This window comes from Hippopotamus amphibius, chromosome X (assembly GCF_030028045.1).
Source record: "Hippopotamus amphibius kiboko isolate mHipAmp2 chromosome X, mHipAmp2.hap2, whole genome shotgun sequence".
NCBI lineage: Eukaryota > Metazoa > Chordata > Mammalia > Artiodactyla > Hippopotamidae > Hippopotamus > Hippopotamus amphibius.
In genome coordinates, this window is record NC_080203.1 from 128060097 (window position 1) to 128078143 (window position 18047).

An 18047-nucleotide genomic window follows, 5' to 3' on the forward strand; every position below is an offset into this window, starting at 1 on the left:
TGCAGCTTTGATATCCACTAGGTCCCCAATAGCCTGCTTGACATTTGCACTGTAGGCCCCACGGTGCCTCAGCAGCCCTGAACAACCAGCGGCAGCCTCGACTTCCATGTGGTCTCCAGCCCCCACCTACCTCTCGGTCCAGGGAGTCTCACCGGCAGCCTCCCTGGGATCCCAGGCTTGTTGACTCTCACACGTGTCTCCAGTTTGTCCTCACCATCTGAGTTCGGACCCTCAGCCCCGCCTTGGGTTACCGCAACAGCCTTGCATCTCCACCCGCGCGCTTCCTCCACACCACCGCCTTTATAGCTCAGAAATACACGTTTTGTTGTAGGCATATCCCTGCTTAAAAAACATTGGTGCCATCTTTTCCCTCTGGCCTACAGGACAAAGTCCACATCCTTCATGATAACATCAAAACGCTCCACAATCTGGTCTCGATCTGCCGTCTGCATCTCATTTCTCCCCATACTCCGGCCATGTGCAGAGAACTCCCCATTCCCACGTATAGGATACGCTTTCCTGCCTCTGTTCCAAGGGCTTCGAAGGCTCTTCCTTGTTTTTCCTATTCAGTCAAATGCTAATTTTCTTGTAAAATTAGCTTGGCTCCTCCCCTCCCGCAAGCACGCTGAATCACGACTTATTCCGGCATTTGGTGCACGTGACCATGGTAACAAGCGTTGCTGTGCATTATGACTACGGCCTTTGAGCTGGAGGTCATTCCCACTCTGTCCCTGGCGCTGGGGACTGTGTCCTGAGGACTGGGCAGAGACCGGACGTATAGTTGGTGCTTGATAAATGTTGGCTGGACGTATGCATATAAATATGATCCAGCACTTTACCACGCAGTGGAGAAAAAATACAAGGCCGTTAACCTTCTGGCAAGTACAAAGGTAGGACTTTATTTTCCAAACAAAAAGGATTTTAAAGAAAGCAAGAGGCGGTCTAGGGTGAAGCTGATGGCAAGCACAGAGACACTGTCTCCTAACCAACCATGCCCTACAAAGACACGTGGCCGCAGCTCTGACCTGTAGGGGACAAAGAGAGTGGGCAGATGGCTTGTAATGTATCACTTTTTCATTCCTAGGATTGAAACTTTATTAGTAAACGTGGGAAGCAAACGTGTATTTCCATGCTTCCTGGTTGGTACTCAAATATGTAATGACTGAAAAAACAGTGACGTTTCAAAGTATGGGCTTCGGGGTCAGAGAGAACACGGCTTGACTACCGGCTTTATCATTCATTAGCTGGGTTCCAGTTACTGTAACTCGCTAATTCTCCATTCTCTCAGAGTGGTCGGAGCATAACACCCAACTTGTAGGATTTTTCTGAGGGGTAAGTGAGAAAATACCTAGAGTTGTGGCAGCCATACGACAAATATTCAACAGCTGGCAGTGTAATTGGTGTCCCATGTGAGATCACTTTAGAAAAAATAAACTGGGACCCTCTGCTGCCAGATGCAGGTATGAGAAGCTAACATTTATTAACGACACCTGCTCGGGTCTAAGTGTTTCTCTCACATTAACTTATTTCATCCCACACAAGCGGTAGACAGGACCCATGACTATCCTCCTTTTCCAGGGGGCACAAAGACTCAGAGTGACATCAAATGGGTTGCCCAAGGTCGCGTAGCTCGAAGGTGACAGAACCAGGATTTAGGGGCGGGCCATCCAAGTGTGCCGACCTGCTGTTTGGACTGAACCTTCTGCTGTCCACCAGGGGGAGCAAAGCTGTTTCTTGTTTCCATGCGAACAAGATGCCCACGTTTGCTTAGAAGGTGTAGGAAAGGGAAAGAAAAAATAAAACAAAACTTTGCCCCTACCCTCTTAATCACCTGTTAAACAAAAGACACTTTAACAGGAGAAAAGGGTTTATTTCATATGCATACAGGAACCAACAGAAGTATCTGGCTTCTTAAATGGTTAAAGTTGAAGGTTGACAGACATAACCTAGTAGGGAAAAGGGAGTGGGGAGAAACAGCTTCTAAGGGAAAAACAAATAGGTTTATTTAAGAAAAACAAATGGGGTTTTTAGGAGACCAGACAGGAGATAAGAAAGTTTGTAATAATGGTTGTCTATACAGGTATGATCAGTCTCTCTGTCTCCATCAGGACCATAAAACTCCCCCAGAGAGGGGATTTATGGTAGCCTCATTTCCCAGAAGTTGCTTTTAGTCAGATAAGGGAAGCTCGAGAAGGCTTTTTTCCGCATCTGTTGAATCTCAAATGTCTTCAGCTTAAAACCAGCTTTATGCCAAGTCTGGGATTCTGAGTGGGTCTTCTCCACAGGGTAAAATGAATCAGAGACGGAGTTAGAAACATGCTTATTCGTGCAGGAAACAAACATGGCAAGTTAGTGTTCAGAGTCCTCAAATCACTTTACTTGGTCAAAGACCAAGGATCTGGGTCCAGAACCTGCTTGGGAAAGTCAGTCATGAGGGGAGGCTGAGGGCAGATGAGTGGCCTGGCTCTTTTCCTTCCTGCTGCTTTGTAGGAGGCAAGCTGGTTGCCTTGCCCGCCCCCTGGCCTCCCACCAAGAGACTTCCATCAGCCGCTTTTACCATCTGGACGGGTGGATGCCGTTGTGGGCACGAGCACAGCTGAGCTTGGCAGAAGGGCAAAGACTTGCTAGGGAGCAAGGCAATGCTGGTTTGCAATGTACTGCTGAGCAAAGTGTGCAAAGAAGCAATTCAGCAACGGCAGAGCTCAGATGCCAAAGGGACAAGCTGGTGAGGTTTTTCACGGCCATTCTGCAAACGTGAATGTCATGGGTTGAATTGTGTCCACCACTGAAAAGATGCTGAAGTCCTAAGCTCTAGTACCTGTGAGTGTGGCCTTATTTGGAAAGAGGGTCTTTGCAGGCGATCAAGTTAAGATGAGGTCATTAGGGTGGGCCCTAATCCAGTAGAACTGATGTCCTAATAAAAAGGGGAAGTTTGGACGCAGAGACAGACACGTATCCAGGGAGAAAACCTTGTGAAGACTGGAGTTTTGCTGCCGCAAGCCAAGAACTGCCAGAACCTGGGAGAGAGGACTGGAACTGACCTTCTAGCACCTTCAAAGGGGGCACAGCTCTGTCACCACTTTGATCTTACTTGTAGCTTCCAGAACTGGGAGAGAATACATTTCTGGTATTTAAACCACTCTGTTTGGGGCACTTTGTTGCACCTTTGCGAACGAATAGGGTGAACACAGCTTCACCCCATCGCCTACCCAAGTGATGTGAGAAGATGAACTTTCAAAGGAAAAGTTTTCATTATTAAAACAAAACAAGGGTGGAATTCTACAACATTCAGAACTGAAGGCAGCAGGAGGACTTCAAGGAAGACTTGGAAATAAGCAACCTAGGACAAACGGCATTTCCATGTAACATTCGCTTTCACATTTCCTGCTTGGAACTTTGACTCACGGCTGTGTAAATACGTGGCAATTGTAAATGCATCGCAAAGATGGGGCGCGTGGAAGTGCAGAGGGTCTGAAGGATGCGGGAGGAATGAGAGGCTCAAAGCCTGGTCCTGGGATCAGCAGCAACAGCATCTCCTCTCGCATTAGGAATGCCAATTCTCGCTGGACCTACTGGATCAGGACCCCTAGAGGTAGCAATCTGCATTTTAACAAGCCCCCGGGGAATTCTGATCGACACAAAATTCTGAGGAGCATCTAGCTGGGGAAACCACAGAAGGGGGAGAGGTGGAGTGGGGAAACACAGCAAGATCCAAAATGCTGCTCTAATGCAGTACTTTACCTGAACAGTATGGAATCATACTTTAAGTCAGATGAAACAGGAAATCATAAAACGATTTTGCCTTATGTCTTAACTGAAAGCACATAAAAGGACACCGTTTGCTAAGCTTCCAACGTGGAGCTGAGGCCGTTTCTTTCTCTGGGTGTGGGAGGATCAGCAGCCCACGTCCCCCTTCTTTGCTCTTCCACAGCCACCGTCTAACATCCCTCTTCCAGTTTCTTTGCAGCAAATTGAAGAAACCACTGTGAAACAGTGAGCAAATAATTATTCTGGATTTTTACAATTTTCCCCAATGCTTTCCAGTTTCATGGCAGTATTTTCAGTGATTCTCCTTTCAACCCCTCTTAATCATTGCTTAGTAGGTACAGACTTGGTTTATGCATTTATATCACGTCTCTTTTTGTTATTTTTTTTTTGCTTAATTTAAAATAATTAAGTTACTGACTCTTGGTAGACTGACCACTCAGTTAATAGGAGCAGAGGGGGATCTGTTAGCTGAAAGGATCAGCCAGCACATTTTTTTTCCTTTTGTTCAAATAGATTTATTGAGCTATAATTATATACCAGACACGTCACGCATTTAAAGTGTACAATTCAGTGGTTTCCAGTATAGTCACAGAGTGGCACAACCATCGATTTTGGAACATTTTCATCACCCCTGAAAGAAAACCCTACAGCCGTTAGCAGTCATTCCTCATTTCTTCCTCACCCCAACCATGGCAACCACTAATCTACTTTCTGCCGCTATAGATTTACCTATGCTGAGCATTTCTATAAGGAGAGTCATACAATATTTGGCCCTTCGTATTGCTTAGCATAATGTTTTCAAGATTCATCCATGTGGTAGCCGGTATCAGTACTTCATTCCTTATTATGGCTAAGATTCCATGGTATGGATGGACGACACTATGTTTATTCATTCATCAGTTGCTGGACTTTGGGGTTGTTTCTAAGCCAGACCATTTTATAGAGGAAAAGGAAAGCACTGGTTAACCAGGAATCATCCGAAATGTAGTCTTTTAAGAGTGCATCCACTGATGTATCAATACTTTATGTAAAAACTAGTTTGAAGTAGGTTTTCAAACCACATCATTTTCCCTTTGCTTAAAAACTTTCAGCATGAAACGTGGCATAACCCAGTCCATCGAGCGTGAGAGAAATAGGCCACATAAAACCTAGAGTTCTGGTCAGAAAGGAACCTTTAAGAGAATCTATGAAAAGTGAGGCTTCTAGACCGAAAGTGAGTGTTCAAATCCCGTAGCCAATGCAGAGAATCGGTACAATAATGAAGATCCCCAGTCCTGTCTTCTTCCGTTACACTAGCCACCATCTCCAAATTTGAAATGCCGACCTAAGAGAGTAAAGGAAAAGTACTAAGGATGGGATTTTAAAGTTAATTATTGATGTAATTCTCTCGCGGGCACTGCAGTTTTCTCCAAATGATTCCTCTGGGTTAATCTAAGCACGAGGCACTCTCCTGGGAATGTAAAAGGGGAGGGGTGTGAGGACACAGGCCTAAGGCCAAATTGGCCCAAACTGATTAACGAGAAACCTTATTTTCCGTTGGCTGTGGGAGACTTCCCCCTCCCACCCTGCCTCGTCTCTGCTGGCCATAAGCAAGGATCATAAAGCTCAGACAGCAGCTAGAAGCCACCTGATGAGGATGAAAGGAACCCGCCTCTAAAGATGAAGTTGAAATTGAGTATGGAAGGAAAAGTCATCGGGAGAGGTGCGATCGACCAGGCACATGCCCAGTCTTGTACTTACGGTGGTGAGTCCCAGCAGGGATTCTGTTCCTTGCAGCCAAAAACATCCTGATAAGATTCCATACCCAGCCATTGAAGGGCCACGGAACTCATCATGTTAACTTATCCTAAATGTAGATGGAATAGCAACATGTTTAAAGGATGCTGCTGCACAGAGCTCCAAAATAATAACCTGTAATCATCCATCAGGACTCAACTCCACTGTTAGTGAAATCGTCTCCTCACAATTTCAGTAGTTTCTGCGGCCCCCATCACACGTGACAACGTATATGTTAAAGCATTAAGTAAAAGCTAATTATAAATGTAAGACAGCCCCACATGTCCATGGCTCATCCCCCAGATAGGTATAGGCTCCCCAAGAAGACACTTGACCTAGAAACTTTCATGTCCACTCCAGCACCCGCTCTCATTTCACAAAAACATTGGAATACTTGCTATGTGATGTGTGAATCCAGGTTAAATACTTGGCAGAAAGTGCTGTCAGCTTTCTCTTCAAAGCAAGAGAGGTTGAGCACAGAAGCATGAAATAGATATTTACCACATACAAATGGCAGGGAATTTTATTTAAGGTACAATGGCTTCCCCTCCACTGCAGCAACAAAATGCATTATTTCAGTTACGGGGGATGGATAACTGAGACTTGTTTCTTTAATACACTATCTAAGAAATTATGTGATTTTAAAAATTTTACCTTAAGTAAGGAGGAACACATTGCTTTTGAAATGATTTTTGGTGCGTTTTGCTTGCAGTAAACATAACTTTGTAATATCCATTTTGAATCTGGACGCATATTGTTTTCACGGAGGGGATACCTTTGTGATCCTGAGGGCACAATGAACTACATTTCAGATTAGGAAGCACAACAGCCTAACTACAATCTTTATTTTTGTCAAGTGCATCTGGCATATTAAGTAAACCAGATGTTACCGTGTCGTGTTCATGTTTTTTAAAAGGTCAAAGATTGCTACCTGTCTTTTTGTGATTTTAAATAACATGAGCTCACTTAGAGCAAGCACCCGAGAGCCTGCTAATCCTTAGAGTTAACAAAAATCAAGAGACCCTGCTGTTCCCCTCTAGACAGATTCCTCTTGGGAGAAGTAAGTCAGAGGGTGGGTATAATCTCTCAGCACTTCTTTTATTCCTGTCCATGCCTTTTCCTCCATGGTGATGAGGCGGCGATTGCTGACATTCATTAAGCCTTTCCCCACTGCGGGCTCTGTTCAGAGTGCTTTCAGGTGATTTGGGAGGTGATTGGGTCATGAGGGCAGAGCCCTCAGGAATGGGATAAGTGCCCTATAAAAGAGATCCCAGCGAGCTCTCTCGCCCTTCCCTCACGTGAACAAAACAAGAAGACGCCATCTCTGAACCAGGAAGCCGGCCCTCCCTGCCCGATACCGAATCTGCCAGTGTCTTGATCTTGGACTTTCCGGCCTCCAGAATGGTGAGAAATGAATTTCTACTGTTTATAAGCCACCCAGTTGATGGTTTTGTAATAGCAATGTGAACAAACAGAAATAGTCAGTTCTATTACTCTTTTTATGGCCAAGAAAGCTGAGGCCCAGAGATGCTAAGATGAAGGAAGGGCTGAGTCATGGCTCTAAGCCAGCCCTCTGCCTCCAGGACACTCATTCTTCTTTTCTTTTCTTTTTTTTAATTGAGGTATAATTGCGGTATGTTAGTTTTAGGTGTACAACATGTTTCGATATTTGTATATGTTGTAAAATGATCACCACAGGAGGGCTAGTTAACACCGGTCACCATACAAATTTTTTTCCTTTCTTGTGATGGTGACTTTTAATATCTACTCTTAGCAGCTTTCAAACATGCAATACAGTTTTATTAACCATAGTCACCATGCTGTACATTTGTACTAATTTGCTTTATAACTGGAGATTTGAACCTTTTGACCCCCTTCGCAAATTTCGCCCACCCCAGCACTCATACTCTGGCAACTGCCGATCTCGCTAGTCCATCTGTGAGCTTGGGTTTTGGGTGGTTGTGGTGGCTTTCAGATTCCACATGTACGTGAGTTCATACAGTATTTGTCTTTATGTGTCTGACTTCTTCCACTTAGCATGACGCTCTAAAGGTCCTGCCACGTTGTTGCAAATGGCAAGATGTTATTCTTTATTATGGCTGAATAAGCCATATATATCAGTATGTCACGTTTTCTTTATCCACTCCTCCGTCAGTGGGCACTTAGGTTGTTTCCCTGTCTGGGTTATTGTAAATAATGCTGCAGTAAACATGGTGGGGGGTGCATGTATCTTTTCGAGGAAAGCATTTTTGATCACCACACACGGCCTCAAGCCTATGGTGACACAAATGATCCACACTGCAAGTGCCCTAGCTGTTGCAGAGGTGAGGCATGAAATGTGCATCTCTTCACTCCAGTTGCGGAGGATAAACCATACTGGTGACGCATTAAAAAATTGCTAACTATATATTCAATATGTATTAAATATTAAAGTGAACTTGTACTTAACCCTTGAATCAACACAAGGCTGTCTTTAAATTAGCATTTCATTTATAGACTGTCCTCCCTAAGGCTATGAGTCCCCTGCAGGTAGGGGCTGAACCTTCTGCATTTTTGGATTCCCAATATGATGCAGAGCGTACCTAAGAACATTTCATGAGTGGACGTGAGCTAGGGAACTACTAGGAATGTTACTACATTTTAACCTGCAATCCCAGTTTGAACCCCCACCTAGTTTGCTCATCCTTCGCCTCAGGTGCAGTAGTTTGCTCTGATTCTGAATAGTCTTTGACAAAAGACTTAGTTTAAAACCCCAGAGAATATCCAAAATGATTTTCAAGTTATAAATGAAATCTCCTATCAGAGCAGAGAAGTACTGATCCTTGGGTACGATCAAGTATTATTTAGACACCAAGCAGCTCTCATATCCAGGATTCTAGTCTTCTCCCCGAGTGGAGGAAGGGAGTATAAACGTGATCTTGTCATCAGGTTCACCTGACAGTTTACTTTAGAGGTGATTTTTCTCAAGAAATATCAGTACTAGAACTGTATAAAAGGGATGATTCCCTGCCTGTGGCCCAATTTTCAGTTTCCAGCTACAACAGTTGGTTTCTTATAATGCCTTAACCTATACTTACTCAATGGCACTTAGGACCAAAAAACATGCCAACAGTAATCATTTTCCTCACTGGATTAGAAATATGTGATTAACAATGAGAAGATGGCTACTCCCAGCAGGAAGACTATAGTCATTACTCCTGTAAAGATTATTTCTATCTGATGAAATAAGTGTAAAGTTACTCTTAAAAGATTTTCAAAACCTGTTTACCTGTGGCTTTATTTTCTTTGAAAATACACAAGTATTTTAAAATGTAGAAGAGTTTAAGGTTGTTGGATTTTTAAAACTCCACACAAAACAGACACAACATAGAAATTCATACCAAATGAATCACTCCAGACTGCTAAGTCCATCTACTCATTTAACACTACAATATTCAGGATAAATGAAAGGAGTTAATATTATTAACACTTAAAAAAAAAAACCAACAGTCATCTGTAACATGCTGCTATAAATTAAACAACCAGTGTATGGATTGCTGGTACAAGAATTTCAATGGCAACCAGCACTCCCTTAAAAAACAAACGTAAACGGAGACAGTGAGTTGATGCAACCATTCTACATCTGGGAAAAATATTCTGCTTGTGAATTCTAACAATGGACAAAGTATAATGGTGTTTTAGAGTGGGACTGTCCTGAGTAGAGAAAGGCTTCAGGCAGGGGAAGGAATGGGACTCAAGAGTGGGATTAAGTTGTCAAATAGCAGGAACAGTAAGGCCTGCTTGCAGGAAGCAGTTACATATCAGAACAATGGGAATTAAAATGAAAATATTTAAGAAGTTAAAACACATACTCCAATGCACGTGCATCAAGTCGTGGGGGAGTTAAAATTATTCTAGATCAAGGTGCAGACTGAAAAATTCACATAAGCAAGAATTTGGAGAGCTAAGACACACCTCAGTTTGGCTGAGTGCATTTCCAGTGTGTGACTGCATTTTCTTCAGGGCTCACTACTATATTGTAGGGACTTCAGAAATGCTGGTATCTTTAAAATGCATAACAGAACACTTCCAATTAAAACTCTGGACCAGCTCAAAGCCCTGAGCATCCCATGGGTTTTCAGATCTGCATGTCAGTATTCAAGAGAAAACAGGGAGGGAAAAAAGCAGCTCTCTTCATATTTTCAGCAAAGGCCTTTCTCAGAGGTTGTTCAGACTTTTCTAGATTAAGTGCACAGGCAATACTGCAGTTAAAGGAAAAACTAAGGGAATGCTTCCCACTTCTCTAAATGGGAAGAAAACTTTAAATCTTCATCTACCAACTGCAAGGTGAAAACAGAATTCAGAAGAGCACGTGCAGAGTACCCTTTGCTAAGTGACATAAAATGTGATGACCCCCTTGACATTCCCGTTACATCAGGAGTGCAATTCAGTTTGCGGAAAACAGTTTAATGTATTGCTCGGGAAAAAAAATAGTTTATATTTTCCCATCTCTGACAAAGCAGTGGTTAGGAAGTCCAGCGCCACCAGGCGACCTTCATCCGGTCCCACACAGCCGAGAGTGAATCCAAAGCAGGCCGGACGTCCAGGATGGTGAACTGGTAGTCCTGGTTGACCTCACCACCGTCATAGTAGTCGATGACGTACCTGACTTCTGTCCCGCAACGGTTGACAACCCAGTCGTGCCTGTCAAAAGGCAGCTCATACCTGGAATGAAACATGCCGGAGGGGGTTATAATGCTGGCAGGGGTTCAGCTCAGGTTTAGGTGGTGAGAAAGCCAAAAAGGCAGCGCGTGGGGAGGCCAAGTCTAATGGGAGGTGAGACTCGGAGATCAGAACAGTCCACAGTGCTGAAGGAAGGTGGGGTTGGAAAGCTGGAGGAGCCCCGATCAGAGGCCAGCTCATCTGCTACAAGGGAATAAGGTCAAAGGTGGGAAAAGACGCCCCGGCCCAGGAGGTCAGCTGAGGTCTGATAAAAATGTGGGTCTGAGCTGTGAATCCGACTACAACAGGGAGCGCTAAGTGCACAGGTGGACAGAGATGGAGCGTGGGAGGAGAGAGGGGACAGATGCAAGAACCCAGAAGACGATTCAGTTCAATCTATGAGGATCAGAGAGGAAGCAACCTGCGTCACCCTAAGCAATCTGCCCGCCAGCGGCCGCCTTCAGGGAGTGCAGGTCTACAGTTGAACGCTGATGACGTCCTGGAACACGGCACTGCAGTTCTTCCACTCTTTGGTTTTGGTGCCAAGAGAAAGCAGACCCTGACCGGAGGAACAGAAAAGAACATTCTGCACCAACACTCACCCCATCCAGGAACGAATTCTTGCCCTTGGTGAATACTCTTTCGCTTTCCCTCCAAAACGGACCAGTGATGGACCACAAGGACACTCTCTAGAAATCCCCAAAGAAGAAGTCTATTAAAATATTTGCTTTCCCTTGAAAAATAGGATGTTGCAGTTTCTCAATAATATACATTTTTCTGTATGCATTTTATATAATATCACATTTACAGAGAAAGGTAACTTTGAAAAAACTCAAAGAAATATCCCTATTCGTTCAAAATGCTGTTATTTTACTTCTGGATCAAGAATTTTCCATTCTCTCCCCTTCCCTCCACATATCTGCACTGCTCTTGGCAGGAGTCAGGCAGCAGGGCCTTTGCACGTGGGGCAGGGATACAGGCGTACTTTCAGGAAGAGAAGTGTGACGTATTGGGCTTTAACAGCAGCACACTTTCAGCACAAGTCGCTGCAGATGCTCGTGGCCCCGTCACGAGCCAGCCAGGAGGATGCCTCCTGCCCGTCCCAGGGAACTGGGGGGGGAGACGTGGCTGTAACATCATCTGCCCGCCCCAGGCCCCGTGCCCAGCCAGCAACACCCAGGGAGTGACTAAAGAACTTCAGAGCCCAAATGTGAAAAAAACAAACAGAGCACCTTAAAAATCATTAAGTGGATTTTATCCAAGAAATTCATCAATCACATTTTGCCATGAATTAAAAATATTAGGCACCAACCATGATAAAATCTGGCTCTCTGGAGACATGCCCCGCCCACTATCCTTCTCCAGGTGGAGCCCTCAAACTGGCAGCATTCTGGAAATGCTAAGTTTGGGCCTCACCCTAGACGGAGTGAATCAGAAACCCTGAGGGTGGGGCCAGGCGCTCAGGTGATGCTGATGCAGCCCAAGCATGAGGACCAGGGCTCTAAACAGACTGATGGCCCATCACCACTAACTAGCAACTGCATTTAGCCAGTCTCCCTGGAAGATGCCTCTCGATGTTTACTCCTCATGGGGATTCCACAAATGCTGCTGAGTGAACAAAACTGTTTTGCCTAGCTCCCTTGGGGCAGAGAGCATTTGAGAACATCCCATCCCCCTTGCTCTGCTTGCAGTGGACTGTGCCTCTCCTCCTGTTGAGAGGTAGGGTCTACGGCCCCACCCTTGAATCTGGGCAGGCGGTCATCAAAGGAGATGCAGCTTCCCTGGAGCTTTCTGGAACTCTAGCTCTGGGAACCTAGCCACCATGGTGTGAAGTAGCTAAAGCAGCCACATTTAGAGGCTGTGGGCAGGTGTCCTGGCCGACCGCTGCCATCACTTACCAGAGGAGTAAATGGGACCTTCAAAGGATTCCAGCCCATGGCTCTCAAGCCAGCCCTAACCACTGAGTCTTGGTGGCTGAGGCCCCATGCATCAGGGAGCAGAGACAAGCCATCTCTGCTCTGTCCTTTCTGTACTTGGGACTCACCGAACCCAGGAGCATAACTAAATAGTTACCATGTTACACACCTGAGTGGGGTGGTCTGTCACACAAGTCACTGGAACAGGGCTGCTACCTAAGATGTTTTATTAGAAGAGCACATTGTTTGAATAAAATGCTTCTATATTTCTTCTCATACAAAGTGGCTATGAAATTAGGAAGATGCTGAAAGGATGTTTTGTTAAGATCTCAAACATACTTACGCAGCATGAAGGGCTTCCCACTTCAAAATCTCCTTCCAAGCCTGCTCATTATTCTGGTTGTGAATTCTAATGATATTATACATGTCTTTCTGACTAATATCCTCATCCTTCCATTTCCACCTAGGAAAGAACATTTGGTAAAACTTGACAAATATTACTGAGAATGCCATGAATTCATTTCACTGAGTCATCAAAAATCAGATTTACCCAAATATCAAGGATCCATCCACTTTTAAGGTGACATTTTTTCAATTAGTATCACAGATTCCCTATCTTTTTCTAAGGATTTTATATAGTAGTGTTACATTTTTTTTTTAAACTATTACTGGCCGTGATGGGTTAATTTTAAATGTCAACTTGACTGGGCCACTGAGTCCCCAGATATTTGGCCAAACATTATTCTGGGTGAGATTAACATTTAAATGGGCAGAGAATGCCCAGATCTAATAGCTGAAGGCTGAAACAGAACAAAAAGGCTGAGCCCATGCAAGTAAGAGGGAACTCCTCCTGCCTGCCTGCTTTCCAACAGGGACATCGGTTTTTATTCTGCCTTTGGACTTGAACTGAAATGTCGGCTCTCCTGTGTCTCTAGCCTGCCGAGCAGATTGTGGGACTCTTCAGCCTTCATAACTGTGAGTCAATTCCTTATCATAAATGTCTCTATACGTATAGAAAGACATACACACCCTGTTAGTCCTGTGTCTCTGGAGAATCCTAATACATTGGCCTTGCACTTATATTCTGATAAGTCTGAAAAATCAGTTGATTATTATAAACCTTTACTGAACACCTGGGGGATAAAAACCCCTTTCACATTTAATTCTTAGACTAGATTCATCTAAGAATTAAATGTGAAAGAGGTTAGATTCATGAGCAAATTTATATCTTCAGTAATATGCTCACTCACTCACCCTTTCCTTAACATCGCATTCCAGAACATCTGTTCAGAAGGATAAACCCACTTTTTGTCTGAATCTGCCCTCGGAATAGATGACTCCTCTCTCACAGTAGATAGTGCAAACGGCTGGTCGGGGGCCGGTGTCTGATTAGGTGGCGGCATCTAAATAAAACAAGTGGGTTTTTAAAAGATACAGAGTTGAAACAAGCAATATAATTAACTGCTTCCTAGAAAGCAAGGCATCACAAACACAGCACAGGTTCCCTATTAAACCAGCGACATGAAAGTTTCAGACCTCTCAGGTCATTTGGCTGTTTTGAAGAGTCAGAGCGTTGAAGCTGTTTTTCCTTGTTGTCTGAGTTGTCATAAATGGTAAATGCACACTGTAGTTACAAATTTGGTCTCTTTCTCCTCAAGGGTTAAAAAATAAAAACGAACACCATGATGGGCGGGCACTGCTACAAATTTCTGGGAAAGAGAAGGTGGGGCTATATATATATACGTGTGTGTATGTGTGTATAGATAGACAGCAGAATACCACTGCTTTCTCGATGGCATGCCATTGCTGGCTGCCACATGACCCTGTACCACCCCAGTCACTGTTGTGTAGGCTGGCACCCAGTTGTGCCTTAAGAGGTGCCGCAATCTTGCAGCATGCTTACAAAGTTTCCCCAGACCAGAAACACCTTTCCAAATTCTAGCTGCGCTCCTAACTGAATTCCTTGCCTACCCAATAACTCTATCCCAAAAGGCAGTGTCCTCTGGCGCAGCTTATTCCCAGCCAGTCTGCTCTGGGGCTTCGGGATGGCCCTTTGCTTTCTCAGACGCTCTCTGAAACTACACTTAGTGACACGTTCTAGATTTTCATCGTGGACGGAATATCAGACTTCTTTGTTTTAAAAGGACAGAAGAATCGATCCTAGCAGTTTGTCTTGGGGGTCTGTAAAAGCATCTCTGCATAAAAACTTTAGGAAGAGGGGCCAGACCCGGATTACCAGGTTAGAAGGATCTAGGTTCTCCTTATTCTCAGCCATTGCGCCGGTGACAGGACACTGCACGTACTCGTACGCACGTTCTTGGTGCATAGGCACAGAGTTCGTTTTGCTCCCACAGGTTGGGTCCGATGGCTCTGCACTCACTGGACAGCCTAAAACAGATGAAGGGTAAAAACTGTGTCACCACAAGGGCAGGACATCTGGGTCTCTCAGCCTGGGCCATGAAGAGCTGAATGTTTGACCAGCAATCACCAGCACAGGCAAAGCCAGGTGTCTACTGTTCACAGCTGCCAGGAGTTACGCTAGTGAACATCCTGAAGGCCAGGAAAAGGTTCGATAAATTTACTTTCCCCTTGAAAGAGAAATAGGTACCCATTCTCAATTATTGTGTCATTTCCCCTAGTAAAATAAACCCCCAAAGTCTCAGGATTTGCAAGAGAAGGTACTGTCCACACCAGGCTTTTAGTAAGAAGTGGAAAGTAGCTGCTGTGAGCTGCTACAGAGGAACCTCCGTGGGGGCGAGGTCACATGTGACTGGGCCTCCCTGACTTTCTATTCCCAAATTCCAGGCAAGATCCAATTCCAAGCAGGACACAGGAGGCCAGGCTTTCATGACTGATGCCTTCTCTCAGGGGCTGGGGACAGGGGATACAAAATGAGCAGAGGAGCCTTCAAAAAGGCTACTGGAGCAAAGTCAGAATGCCACTCTGCCTGTGCTTTGCTCCAGGACTAAAACAAGGCACAGAAAATTACCACTTGGCTGAGGTTCTCTTCCCTGTCAGTAGGTAGCAAGTTTATCAAGCAAGGGCACACATTAAAGAAGACATTCCATAATCCACGTAGGATGCAGATACCACTTAAGAGGAAAGATCTGCACCTGCGAGAACAGCGGTGGGCAGGGTAGTCAGTGCCCAAGGATCCTGGGTGCTGATGGAAGCAAGTGTGCAGACCGAGAAGGTGGTATAGACTCGGGAGAGGAGGCAGGCATTGGGAGAGTTATGGCCCAGGAAGACAGCTGCTTGCATAAAGGAACCCTTATCTTTGGCAGCAGCAGTTAATGCCAGGAATACACTGAATGCTGGGCGCCCTACACGAAAAAGACAAGTTTCCTTTCACTTCCTTTCCTCTGCTTCTCCTCCCAGACCCTCATTCCCTAGGACTCTGTACAGCTGTCTACTGAGGGGTGGAGGGAGACTTGTTATACCTCCTCTCCTCACCACCATTTCAAGCGCCAATCTTTTCTGGGTCACTGATCCTAGCTGGGTGTTGGACGAAAATCCTGTTTACGTTTCGTATTATATAACCACTAGCCCCTTCGATCTCCTACAGATACCCACGTTCTTTCCTAACGCATCCTCATCTGACAGCTCTCCTGGATACACAGCAAATGAAATCAAACCATACACAGGGCTCTGTGATTTCCTGGGGATGCTCAGAGCAGGCACACACCTGCTTCATCCAAGTCTGCCTCCATTCTTCCTGTATGGAGAGACCCTGGAAGAGTACCAGACTGGTCCTTATCCAAGGTCCCAGAATTTTCGGTGGCTTTGCCACTTACTAGCTATATGACTTGTAAGTTTCCTTAACTATAAAATTGGGGGAAAACCTACAGTGCAGGATTATGAGGATGAGACTGTAAACTCCACTAGGCAAAGGATTTTTGTCTGGTTTAGACACTCCTGTTCTCTCAGTGCAAAAACAAACACACAAAACCCATCAGTGCCTGGCACAGAGTGGGCAGGGAGCAAATCCTTGCTGACTGACCGACCAAGGGAATGAAGAGCTACAATGTAAGGGAGTCAGCACTCAATAAGCACACTACACTGCTTCCTGCCCTCATGTCTTGAAACAAGAAGTCACACATCAGGTGGATTCAGGCCATACTTTTACACAGACAATCTAAAGCGGAAGGTGGACCAATTAAAATTGGAAGCACTTCCATTCTCACCTTTGCACTTAAAAAATGAACAGCAAGTCCATCAGGCAATGACTTGTTTTTCCATAGAGTGTACTCCAACGGATGGAAGAGTAAATTGTCTTGATAAAGAAAGACAGCGAGATCTAGACAGGGTTTCTCGGCCTGGGCACTCTTGACATTTGGGGCCAGATGATTCTCTGCTGTAGGGGCTGCACTGTGCGCTGTAGGATGTTTAGCAGAACTCCTGGCTTCTACTCATTAGATGCACCATCTCCTGTCAGTTATGGCAAGCGAAAATGCCTCCAGGCATTGCCAAGTGTCCTCCGGGGTGAGGGGGCTTGCCTCCCCAGGTTAAGAACCGCTGAAGTAGACAACAGCAAACTTTGGGGGTGGGGGCTGATGTAGGGAACAACCCCTACACTCTCGTGCATTAGCTCCATTATCATACAGATGACGGGTTGAGACTTAGAGAAGCAACCTGTCTACAGTCACATACCTTGTAAGTAACAACATAAGGACCGAACCCAGGTCGCCTCACTCCCAGGCCTAGAAGCCTCACTAGCATGCTATACTGCCTGCTCAGAATTCTTTTGAGAATTCTCTTTTGTTTTTATTTTCTAGACCAATGGTAGATTACCTTTCATTTTCCCTTCATGCATTGGGCATCCTGAAGGCGGGGCTGCTGTCTGATGATCCGAGGCATTTGAGGTCTGAACTGCAACAGCAGGGGTAGATGCAGACAAACCCATGGTTGGAATCGCAGTGTTGAATCCAAGCAATTCTAAATTCACACGTGCCAAAGCAAAGAGACAGATTAATGCTGACGTCTGGGCTCCAACTACTCCCTTAGTATTCTTAATGTGGCCAACCCTAGTTTTCCCTCCTTGTCATCCTTATGGAACTGTACTGGGCAGGAACTCCACTTCTCCCTCCACTTCGTGACAGAGCTTTAACATATCGCCTCCTTTGGGAAATACTAGTGTGAAATCTACGCCACCTTTGGGGACGCGTTTCTAAGGGTGTGCGGATTTTGGGGGTAGGTGAGGAGGTCTCTGAGAAACCGTGTCACAGGGAGAGGGTGTAGGCCCGAGGTTGGGGGTGAAGGGGGTTCTAGGTGGTGATCCGATGGGAAAGAGGAAGCCCACTGAATCCAGACTAGACCCCCGGCCCCGGGGCTTGGCGAGCGGCTGGGGGTCTGGGAAGGGTATGGCGTAGCAAAAGAGACTGGAGGAAGGAAAGGACAGAAGAGGGCAAGGCACGGTCAGAGTCTTCCTCGTACGGTCCCGGCGCGTGCCACCGTCGAGTCCCGGGATCTCAGACCTCCCCCGGCCTCAGCCAGCCCGCCCCTCCGCACCTGACTCCGGTCCCGGGCTGCCGGCCCCCGCCTCTAACCGCCAACTCTGGCGCGGAGTGGCAGCGACCCGCCGCCACCACCTTCCCCTCGCTCGGTCACTTCTGTTGTCCGGGTCACCGCCGGCTCTCGCGCGCGCCGCTACTTCCTCTTCCGAAGGCGGGACTTCCGGACGCGTGGGAGGAGGGCGCGCGGGCTGAAAGGGAAGGGTTTCCGTCAGTCATGAAGGAGCAGGCCCCGCCCCCTCCCTCCTCGGCCTATAAGTGCGAGGGTCCCTCCTTGGCTCCTCCCCTCCTGGCCAGCGCGGGCAGAGAGAACTTTCGGCTGGGTCAGAGCCTCGCGGTAGAGCGAGGCTCTTTACTATAGGTGCTTTAAGGTGCA

General features: G+C 45.9%; 1 protein-coding gene across 3 annotated transcripts; it reads right to left on the bottom strand.

The window, feature by feature from the left end:
* Window positions 1-8803: 8803 nt before the first annotated feature.
* On the bottom strand, window positions 8804-17806 carry LOC130842634 (holocytochrome c-type synthase). 3 transcript variants are annotated; one of them, XM_057719319.1, is made up of 7 exons: window positions 17670-17806; window positions 16953-17096; window positions 14398-14549; window positions 13416-13564; window positions 12505-12624; window positions 10676-10804; window positions 8804-10248 (listed from the first exon to the last, which is right to left on the bottom strand). In XM_057719319.1, exons 2-7 carry the CDS (start codon window positions 17062-17064, stop codon window positions 10050-10052), a joined length of 861 nt encoding a protein of 286 aa, XP_057575302.1. In that variant the 5' UTR covers window positions 17065-17096; window positions 17670-17806; the 3' UTR covers window positions 8804-10049. The 3 variants fall into 3 exon arrangements, with proteins under 3 accessions (XP_057575302.1, XP_057575303.1, XP_057575304.1); XM_057719320.1 differs by lacking the exon at window positions 10676-10804 and adding an exon at window positions 10848-10934; XM_057719321.1 differs by having other exon boundaries at window positions 10114-10248; window positions 10667-10804.
* Between the last annotated feature and the right edge of the window lie 241 nt (window positions 17807-18047).